Raw genomic sequence first — 11,820 nt, forward strand, 5'->3', positions numbered from 1 at the left:
TTTACACTATGTAAATTATAGGCTTTTTGACATTAGAAAAATTACTATGCAATAATAGTCATGTTTTTAATGAAATTGTAGTTAACCAGTTATTAGTGTTTGAACATTTCCTACTAAACACTCTACAAAAAAATATTCAAATTAATTAAAGCTAGAAAAACTTATTGCTTTAACTTCAATGATAAAAAGTTGTAAAATCTGAATCATTCCATTCTGACCAAAGACAGATTTTTCTCACCTGTCTTGGGTATCCTGGTTTGCAGGCTTTTCCAAAAATGTCACGAAGGGGTGCCAAAATTTCAGTTCCTCCAAAGTTGGCTTCCATTGTTTTCACTTTTTCCATTGCAGACTCCATTGTCTGCTGTGTGTACTCAACACTCTCTCTGGAAATGTGTCCATGGGAAAGGATTATAAGATGAAGTGCAAAGCGAAATAAAACAAAAAATAAATAAAGTAAGAAATAAAAAAGATAAAAGAATAAAATAAAGGATAAAAACAAACTACTGTCTACTAAGTGTAAATTGCAAAAACTACAGAAAGATTGTAATTCAGGCTTGCAGAAAAACCTTTTGTTTATTTTTTACCTTCATTTATTTAGTGATCTTGATTATGCTTTTCCATAGAATTTACAACTTAAAAGAAAACTTTTCCAAAAGAAAAACTAAAATTTGCTATTGATGAGTACACCACACAAAGATGAAACACCGAGCATGACAGAAGACAGAAAGTCACATGCGGTCTGGACTACAATGCAACATGCCTCTGATGCATCTATATTTTTCATGAAAAACAGCAGTGTGGTGGGCTGTTCATTTAAATTTACTTTATTTTTTTATGTATGACTCACATAAGTTTAAAAATATCATGCACAGGAGAGGGAAAAATGCATTTTTGAGATTTTTTAAGTAAGGAAGGCAGAAGTCTTCTAAACGTTAGAATTTTACAGTACTCTATACATGGAACAATACTGACCATATAATAAACTTACAAAACCTATAGACAAAGGGAGGTGATGACATCATGGCCACGGTAACAGCCACATAAACCTACCAGCTGCATGTTGATCATGTATTTGTTTCTAAAACATTACTGATGTGAGTGCCTACAATGCCTTCTGTATATGGCATTAAATAAACATGGATTGGACTAATAGAAAACTTAATCAAGAAAGGATTTTTTTGGAGAGGCTTGGTGAAGCCCTGTTGATGCCTCTGATGATGAGAAGACCATATCTTTGAAGATCATTGATGGCTGTATCTAGTGTGAGGGACATTGCTAGTGGGGATTCAAAGCCTCGCTCTAACATTTGTTCATTTGCCAGGCAGAAAATTTGTCAGATCTGTCCGCACTTATTTGACAATAAGTCACAATACTGTGAAATATAAGCAGTACATCTGTAAAGAGAATAGACACACACATAACCACTCTGCACTTCATGTGCACAGAATGACTTATGAATCACAGCTGTTATTCTCAATACCACTACTTTTGATAATATATATTTTTTTTAACTGTTGTTTCTGATCTGATAGTGCTACTAATTAAAATTTACTAAGAATTAGAAATATGTTATGACTGTATGTTTTATGGGCGGCACGATGGCGCAGCAGTAATGCTGCTGCCTCGTAGTTAGGAGACCTCGGATCGCTTCCTGGGTCCTCCCTGCATGGAGTTTGCATTTCTATCCATGTCTGCGTGGGTTTCCTCCGGGTGCTCCGGTTTCCTCCCACAGTCCAAAGACTTGCAGGTTAGGTGCATTGGTGATCCCAAATAGTCACTAGTGTGTGCTTGCCGTGTTTGTTTCCTGCCTTGCACCCTGTGTTGGCTGGGATTGGCTCCAGCGGACCCCGTGACCTTGTGTTCAGATTCAACAGGTTGGATAATGGATGGATCGATGGATGTATGTATGTATTATATGTGATATATACATATATACTTTTTAAGTTGACAAGAGTTAAAGCATAACAGGAGGTTTAAGAGAGTCTTATTAAAAGTTATTTAAATTATCAATAGGAAAGGATACAAGGAGCACACATATATGAATAATTCTTTTTTGGAGGATTTTTTTAAGTTTTATTTAGTCACTGTTAATATCCTTTGCTACAGTAGTGTTAGTAGTTGTGTAAAAGCTAAGTAGGTCAGACCAGGCAGTTTTTCCACGTAATTTTCTGAATTCTAAAGTGATGTTCAATCCAGAAAAATCTGGGTCACCTATTAGGTGGCATCCTCACTAAATATTCAAACCTCTTCAAATGTCTCTTTTGAGATCAGGAGTAGTAGTAGATAACTTTAGTTCCAGTAACACACATTAAGTCCAGAACTGCTAGGCTGGTACTTAACTTTCTTTTGCTTGTACTTGTAGTTTAATTCTTTCAGTAACTTCCTGAGGTTAATGATCTGAACCATAGGTAGGGAAGGATAATATTTAATAGTAAATAGAACAGCTCTGCCCAATAATCCAGCTTTCACATCACTTATCAAATAAAACACCCCAGTACTGGACTGATCTGTATTTAAGCCCTCATAATGGACTATCGCCTAACACCACCCCATGGTGCTTAAATGTCTAAACAACTGACACCTAGTTCTTCATTGCCAGTAAATAACTGGCAAATCTTTCTGGGAAAGGCAAATGACAAGACTATCTGCTAAAAGCACAGCTGCAACTCTCAGCTAAACACATCAAACACTCTTCAAGCCTCAGTCAAGACTTGACAATCAGTTAAAAAAATAACTAACAAGAAAGGAAAAAAGACAAGACTCCTTAGTAACCAGACTGCATTCTCATTGCCATTTTCTGTGATCAACTTTTTAATTGGAACAAACAAAAAAAAAACAAAAAACAGATGACGCTGTCAGGAAGGATGATTATTAGGCAGCTGACTCTAGAAAATAGAGTAAAGAGGAAAAAGGCAAAAACTATGAATCAGATGAGGATCTTGCACTACTAAAGACATTATTGGCCACCCACTTACACATATATAGGAATAAAATGTTTGAATCCAATGCCTCTTGTCATTCTGCTCCCAAACTTTGAAACTCCCTAACATACAGCATTAGACAGCTACAATCCCTAGAACTAGAAACATTCAAAAAAGCAATTATTTCAGAAGACTTTACTTGGTTGTGTACTCTGTGCTAAATTAATTGAAGTTATGTGTTTTAAGTTATTATTGTTCAAGACAGCATCAAAGAATGGCAACGTGTTACAAGTTGGTTGGATATACAAGTACAAATTTCAGAGTATTCTCTACATGTTGACAATGCTAGCACTATTGCCAACTGGATAAGAGATAATCATTGATCAAAACTAGAGATGGACAACCTAGTAATCTGTGTAGACGCCTCAATAAGAGTCAGAATATAGAAAGAGGACGTCCAGTGATTGGCAGAGATAAAATCTAGAAATTTCCAGCAAGAGGCCAGAGCCTGTTTTGACTGTAATAGAGCATCTGCTGAAGAGGTAAACGGGTGACAAGAATAGTCAAGAGGAAAAAGAAAAATAAGATTTCAACAGAGAGAATAGAAGATAGAGAAACAGTGACAAAGGAAGAAATAGAGAGGACAGAACACACTACAAAAATAAAAATAAAAAAGCTACCATCAGTGTTTACTGTGAATAACACTCATTTCCATTTTCAAAAATGACAACCAGTCTGACAGTCTCGGGATATTTATACCACATTCATGTAATAATAAAGATGCAAGGTAAAGAAGAAATCCCCTACAATAATCAGTGCTCTCAGAATTTTCTACTAATTCTATTATGACCCACAGGCATTTTATTATAAAGCTTTTAAAACACGGCCGTGACAACAGCCACAGAAAGAACAGCAACTCCAACAGATGCTTCAGCCGCTACTTCTTCAAAGAGGGTACATCCTCCAGCTTTAGGAATTCCTCAAAGTCTTCCATTTAACTCCAGACAATACAACTTGTTCACATCACAAGTTTCCCCACAAGTTTGAGGTGAATATCCTGGTTGACTTTCTGCCTGTCCTTCTAAAGCTGCCACAAATGTTTTTTGTCAGAGGTTCTTTGAGGCTTCCTTAAAATCACTGTCCCAAGACAAGCAGAATGTAAGCCCTAGCTTCCGTCCAAACAGCAGATTCTGCCATTTCAACTTGCTAATACCCTTAAATCATATTTGGAGGCCCTCCAACAAACACTTTTAGGATTGCAGTTTTCTTTAATTTGACAGGTTTTCTCACTATTGATACTTACCACTAGGGTGATGTCATGATGACAAGCCCGACTGACTTTCACCAACTATTAAGGATTGAACAAGGTGCAGTCAGAGTTCACATCCTTGGGAAATTCCCCAGTGAATACTAAAGGCTCTTAGCAGACCTACACATTCAATAAGCTGTACAAGTTTTAATACGAGTCTCTATGAAAGCTGACAACTGAGTAATTGAAAAGTGTATACCCATAAAATTAGTTAAAGGTTTCTATGAACCTCCATGTCATATAGAAGCAACCCTTTTCTCTACTACTACAAAGTCTAACTGCAAAATAACCACTAAATTTAATGGAGTATTTCAAGTAGGTCAACACTGGGGTAAAACAGATTAAGAAGGCCAATTCTAGAGATTGCTGCTATGTATAAAGATGAATGACTACAAAACAAAGTTCCCAAGGCTCAGTGCTTTGGCCAAGAAATCTCTCTCCATCCCTACTACAAGTACCCCATCAGAGAGGGTCTTTAGGGTGGGGTGTGGCATTGTAACATGCCATAGGGCATGCATTAAGCCAGTGGCAGTAGACAGAACATAAAAAGCACCTCATGTCTTGTTATTTGTTTGCAAACTGCAAATGTGTGCTGTTTAAAAATTATCTTGAATCCCTGAAAACTTTTCAAAGAGGCATATTTTATTTATTTATTTATTTATTCCACAATTGTTTACTTGGTTTTGCACTCCATTGTTCCTCAAGGAGAGATTCACAGTTTGCAAACTACTAAAAGTGGTGAGTAGCCACTAAGTAGCACCTGGGAACCATTCCAGTTTTAAAACCACTTCAATAAATGTGTCTGCTATTCTTCTCTGTGTTGATATCATTAAAATAAAAGTGATTTTAATAATAGATTTGCTTTTTTTGAAGAAAAAACAAATTAAAATCTAAATCTGAATCGTAGGTTGGGTGTAGGTTGAAAAGAAATCAGAGATTTTATTTTTAGGCCCTATCGCCCAGCCCTATCTATGGCACACGTGTCTTTTTCATTTTTTTTTTTTTCTAAATCACGCATGCACTGAACACACCATGGAAAATCCAATGTGCAGATGGAAGAGCTAGGCACTTTCAAATATTTAAAGGTTTTATTAAAAATACAACACGGTGTAACCAGTTCACTTCATATTTGTTATTTGTACAGAGTACAATGAAACTCAAATCTGCTCTTTATATTATTCTGTCAGTTAGCATAAAATTCACACTCTCTAGGATATTTAAAATAACAACACAGAATGCAATGGGTGAAAAGTAATCACCGTTTAAGAAAAAATAATCATACAGCTTGAACGCAAATGTGTCTGTTATTACATGCGATGGAAGAACATAATTGTTGAAATTAAAGAGAATTCTAGAAACAAAAGTAGGATTATAAGTACAATATGGCTCAGCACAGGGGGCTTGTTAGGGGCTGTCAAAACCTCACCCACAACAGAGGCTATGAGCACAAAAGTGAAAACGAAATGTATTCTTAAGCTAAAGACAATTAGTTCAAAGAATCGATACTTAAATAATTATTTCTAGTTTCATTTCATTATCACAAGGATGCCTCATAAATGCAGAAAGCATGTTTTCATAAACTAAAACATTTGCTGTATCAACACGGATGTACTTGGTAACTTTTATGGCTTATTCATTCCCATATGGACCCTTGCACCCTTCAGGCACAGTGAAAACTACAAGAATAGACAATGCATTTTTAAAATTTATTTTAAAAAAAACTTCACTTTAGAGTACAATTTTATGATTGTGAGAAATACCTTTAACTTTAAAAATACAGAAGTTATCCTTTGAACTAATTTAACAAGAGTAACCATACAAGCAAAACAAAGCTTCCAATAAGTTAGTTGTAAGAATTCCTGGATGGCACAAACCCCCTCTACAAGTTAAGGTCTCTAATCCAGAAGACCTCAGCAATCTAAATTAATGCCTGTGGGTCATCCCTGAAGAAAGATTGTAATGATTGTAACTGATAAAAATAAGCTTATATAAAAGTCTGTATGTCATGGAAACCCAAAAGAATCCATTTTTGGACATGCAGTATACAAGGCAAAATGGAACTTTGAAGAACCTTACAATAATTATCAGGATTTTAAGAAGTACACAATATGCTTTATAGCAACAATTAAACAAGCAGTTAATATAACTGCAATAACTACCTTTGACTGGGTTGTAATTCTGTTCAAACAGTTTACTTTTAAGAAGATTATAGCAGAAGATATTCATATGATTTCATGTGTGCCGTTTACGGTTTTCACTGAAATATCACTGCATACAAGGAAAACATCATGTTAAGAACTGAATAAAAAATGGCTTATGCTTTATCTACTAAGAAAAGAGTGATTTCTTTCACTATTTCCTTGTCAGAAAGGTCCTCAGAAAAGTATTATGTTTCTGCTCATTATATAAATTTTTTCCCTGACCATTTTACCATGGGGGCTGAAGGTATTTATATACATCTGTTTTTTTCTCTGCTAAGTTAATAAAGGTAAACAACTATACTTACGGGAAAAAGGATTCAAAGTGGGAACCAAAACCGTAAATATTAAAGAAACAGCCAAATGGTACACTCTTGAGGAGAAGCAGAAGTGTATCCTGGAAGAAAGTATTACAAAATAAAGTCCACTTTTAGCAGTTTAAACAAAGGTTTCCTGCTTAACCCGAAAAGAAACCAAAAAACATTAAAAAAAAAACAAAAAACTAGATTTCAGAGAGAGCACATATTAATGGCAAGACACCAGTGAGTTATAAAGCACAGTCACAACTTACAAAATCCAATGGAAATCATGCAATGCTGCATAAAATGTGAGGAATAATTCACTAACTAGACACAGTATTTGGAATTAGCACATAAAAGATATTTGTTAGAAAAAAATATCCAGGTGTGAGCTTATGGAACCTAATGCAGAAGAATGGTATGTGAAGGTACATATGATGGCCAGGGCCACTTCAAGACCTGTGACTTAAAAAAGGATAAAGCAATAACAGTAAATAAATAGATGAAGGTACAGGTAAACAAAAAAGAAAAAAATAATCAGGTGTAAAATCTTAAATAAGCAAAAGCCTAATTTATTATTATTTTGACTCTTAAGAATGTTCATATTCTAATATATATTTAGATTGTCCTTACAGACACATAGGTAAGTTACTATACAGTTAACTATATGTGTGGTCAAATGCATAAATGCAGAAGGAAAAAGACATTATAATACCAAAGATTTTCATTTAAAGTTACATTATGAAAGGAATGAATTTACTAAAGTCCCAATAGGAAGAATCTATAAAGTGCAGGGCGAGACTCTGAAAGCAGTAAGGTAGTGAAGCTTCACCGCTAAGATGAAGAGTTGAATGGTGGAGTTAATTCTCAATAAAAGTGAAGTATAAATAAGATGAGGGGACTCTAAAATTGTTAAAAAAAAAAAAGATAAGATTATTCAGAATTTATGTCACCAAACACCAGTATATGAATAACACAAGGATCATAAAAGCATGCATGTTCTTTGTATATATGATTGATTAAATAACAGGAAATGAGAGACAATACAAATGTGAAATAAAGAAGTTAAAGTAGAGATCTGATAGAGGACTTTGAAGATAATGTATTTAAAGCCCTTTCATAAAGAGTTTGTGTGCTGTATCCAGTGTGACAGATTAAGGGTTTTCTCGCACCCTTGTACCCTCAGACCACACGTCAGACACCAGATAAAGTCCAATTATTATTTATTATTATAATAATGTGCACAAAGCACGCTCCTCTCCACAATTCTCAAATAAACCAACAATAAATCAATAACCAATCCTCCACTCCCAGACACTTAGCCACCCTGCCTCCCAACTCAGCTCATTGTCTGGGAGTTCCCATGATCCTTTTATACTCCCTGACCCGGAGGTGTTCCTGCCCAACAGTCCACAAGTCCTTATTCCTTCTGGGTCAGGGTAAATAGTCCTTTTGTTCAACCTGGAAGCACGTTGTTTCTTCCTTTCACGTGACCGTGACGCACTCCCGGGTCATAGGGCACATAAGAGCCTACGAGCCCCCTACAGGAGAGCTCCTCCTGGCGGCCTGGAGGTGAGGGCCGGAGTAAAATGCCAGCAATCCACCACAGTCCCCCCCCCCTTAGCGACGTCAACTGGGGCGGAGCGTCGAAACCCGCGAAGGACGTCCTCCTCTAGGATGACGCGTCATCCGGACATTGGCTGCGTTGTCTAAACCTCCCAGCGAACCTTGGGGGAACGGTGTATCTTCTATCCCACCGCTCCCCTGTCCTCCGGGAACAATCTCGCCACACATGTCCTGGTTGCCGACAGTTGTAGCACCACCGACGTCCTCCTGGTTGCCTCTCTTCCTGAGACCTGAAACATCTCGGGAACTCGGTCAGCTCCACCCGTTCCCCCGCTAAGGAGGGTTTTCTGGCCGCTTCGCTGCTCTCCGCCCTTTTTTCCACCTTGTCAGGAGACCCACGGTGTATTTCGGGGATCTCCTGCTTACTCTGGGCTCGGCGCACAGCTTGAGTCTCTCTATTCGCAAAAGAGAGCCTATTTGCTGTTTGCACGCCCGTTGACTTTAAAGAAACCAGAGGCGGCGTCTCCAGCACCGCATCGCTCCGAGACAGCACTTTTCAGCTGCTCTGGTACGATCGGTGCTTCTACGCCCTTCTGTCATCACACCACATTCGCTAGGGCTCGTAGTGACTTGGCACCCAGCGTCTAATTAACCGAGGGCCAGCGTCACTCTTTTCCCCTTATTCTGCGGTACGGTAAAACTCACCTGTACCGCCAAATCAATCATGAGGAGACTCCGACCAAATCGCCGTTAAGTATTCATCCACCTTTCTTAAAGGCGCTTCAGTCGCTGCTCACAGCTCCCCAAAGATCTTCTTTATTATTGTCACAACCTGGACAAATTTGTGCACGGGCTGAAGCAACTACTCCAGCTCGTGCACATCCAAAAAGTTACTTAATTCAACCGGAGGCATGCTCGAGCCATCATTAGCCTTACGCTCCGGCTGGGAGCCAATAAACACGGCCGCTCCTGGCACGTGCTCAGACAGGTCCCGCAAGGGAGCCTGGGATTTAGAGTTCTTTTCGAGGTCAGCGGTGCGCTTTTGGCTGACTGCGATCTGTCTGTATCAATTTATCAACGGACCGATCAGTCATTTCCCGGACCTCCTTAGCTTTTTGTAGGGAGAGCGGTGTTTTGCTCGCCTCCCTTTTCCCCTTCGGAAAAACCAAGTCCGTCTTTTCTTGGGCGAAGCCACAAACAGAAGGACCCGGAACGTCACCTTCCTGGAATCCCTCGTGGTACGCCCGTGTCCCTCGACGGCACCCGTAATGCGGAAGTCCTTCAGGTTACTCGGTTGCCTGAACGAGAGCGCGCCATTGCCTTTGGGTTTGTCTTCTGCTTCCCACAGAGCCTTCAGATGGACATCTGGGAGGTATGTACATGGGACATCATGTGTTAAATTAAAAAGATTCACAAGTACATTTCCCGCACATACCTCGTCGGAGACGTCCTCCTCCGGGAATCTCTACCGAAACGCATAGCCGCTCCAGGGCTTGTCTTGAGCGCAGGCAATGCCGAGCGCTAGACCTTTGCTGTTGCTGGCGCTCTGCTTTGTCTTCTTCTTCCCCACGACGTCCTTGGTAAATCGGGTTGCTGCCGATTTTAACTGTGTGTGTCGTGGCGATGTCTTCCGGGTATTCTGTCCACAGTAAAAATTTCCCAGGTCCTCTGCCAAACTGACAGCCAGAGAATCCTGCCGACTACGACCACTGTGACAGATTAAGGATTTTCTCACACCCTTGTACCCTCAGACCACACGTCAGACACCAGATAAAGTCCAATTATTATTTATTATTATAATAATGTGCACAAAGCACGCTCCTCTCCACAATTCTCAAATAAACCAACAATAAATCAATAACCAATCCTCCACTCCCAGACGCTTAGCCACCCTGCCCCCAACTCAGCTCATTGTCTGGGAGTTCCGATGATTCTTTTATACTCCCTGACCCGGAGGTGTTCCTGCCCAACAGTCCACAAGTCCTTATTCCTTCCAGGTCAGGGTAAATAGTCCTTTTCTTCAACCCGGGAGCACGTTGTTTCTTCCTGTCACGTCATAGGGCACTTAAGAGCCTACGAGCCCCCCTACAGCGACGCCTGGAGGCCCCCAAGGTATCCAGAAGGGCTGTGTACAAACACTACCTAGTCCATGATGCCCTGCTGGAACTCGGGGCATGATCATGCTGCCGGGAGAGCTCCTCCTGGCGGCCTGGGGGTGAGGGTCGGAGTAAAATGCCAGCAATCCACCACACCAGTTAAAGAACACATTCAAGATGAAGAAATTACTTTTTCATTTCTGATATTTAAATTTAAAAAGCCTCCAAAAATACATAAGTTAGCCATCTTTAATAAAATAAAGTTATGAGCCACATACACCCAGATAAGGACTAATCAATCAGCCATAGATTGCACCAGGCTTTTTTTGTTTTTTTTCCCTAAATGTTTGTTAAGTAACATTTCCATAAACCTGCTTCTTTGACATCAAGGTTATAGAAAGACACAGAAAAGAAACAAAAACAGAAAGTCATTAAACATAACTGTGACTTGTCAAAGCAGGAAAAAGAAATATTTACATACACGAGCACTCTCAATGCGCATGAGGGAGTCTGGATCTTCATTCATTTTGCAATCCATACTGCCAGACCGATCCATCAAAAAGATGAACTCGCCTTTGGTGGAGAGCGATTGTTCTTTTAATCCAGAGAAATCTGGATACAAGCTGATCATCACGACAGGGTCTCCCATTAAGGAGCCTTCAGGGGGGAAAAGTACATGTCCACTTTATTAATTCGCAAAGGGTAAAGATGTAAAGGCTACACCTATATTCTAAACACCCAATGTATTAACAATTTATTCATTTTAATTTGGCAAGACTGCATGGTTACGAATTAGCAGAGAAATTTTTAAAATCAGGAAAAAATAAAAACTACAGGAATAACTCACTGTAGTGACTAACTCTAAATAACTTTCAGATAACAGTCTAGTGAACTAAGATGTTACCAATTTTTTTCCTGAATGTAAGATAATTAACATACTTTGCTGAATAAAAGGAGGATAAACAAAATTATTTAGCAAATTACTTCTATACAGTAGCTGACTGTTGTGATGAGTGACAATAAAAAGCTTATTAGTCACTGTTTCACTGTAAGTATTTAAGTTCTAAGAATGTATCTCAGTAAAACAAAAAATAAAATTAAATAAATAAAGATAAGATTCTCAAACATGGTGCCTGTGGTCATAGTAGAGCAGTGGTTAGCACAGCTGCCTCACTGCTCCAAGAATTGAGTTCAAAACCTTTTTGGGCATTGTATATGTACCTGTATAGTTATCATATTCTATACGTTCTGTCTTTCCTTGTCATCCTTGTGAATTTTCTTCAAATACAGTACTCCTCGCTATATCGCGCTCGACTTTCAAGCGGCTTCACTCTATCGCTGGATTTTATATGTAAGCATATCTAAATATATAACGCCGATTTTCCGCTGCCAGCGGGTTCTGCGGACAATGCGTCTTTTACTTCCTGTACA

The 11,820-nt window shown here is 38.8% G+C and overlaps 1 protein-coding gene across 1 annotated transcript; it reads right to left on the reverse strand.

Moving 5' to 3' along the window:
• Window positions 1–238: 238 nt before the first annotated feature.
• Window positions 239–11,042, reverse strand: LOC120519257 (von Willebrand factor A domain-containing protein 5A-like; the record flags this gene model as incomplete). Its single annotated transcript, XM_039742407.1, has 3 exons — window positions 10,871–11,042; window positions 6,737–6,825; window positions 239–383 (listed from the first exon to the last, which is right to left on the reverse strand). Coding segments are annotated over exons 1-3 (402 nt in total), but the record flags the coding sequence as incomplete, so codon positions are not given.
• Window positions 11,043–11,820: the final 778 nt, after the last annotated feature.

This window comes from Polypterus senegalus, unplaced genomic scaffold (genome assembly GCF_016835505.1).
Source record: "Polypterus senegalus isolate Bchr_013 unplaced genomic scaffold, ASM1683550v1 scaffold_7591, whole genome shotgun sequence".
In the NCBI taxonomy this organism is placed as follows: domain Eukaryota; kingdom Metazoa; phylum Chordata; class Cladistia; order Polypteriformes; family Polypteridae; genus Polypterus; species Polypterus senegalus.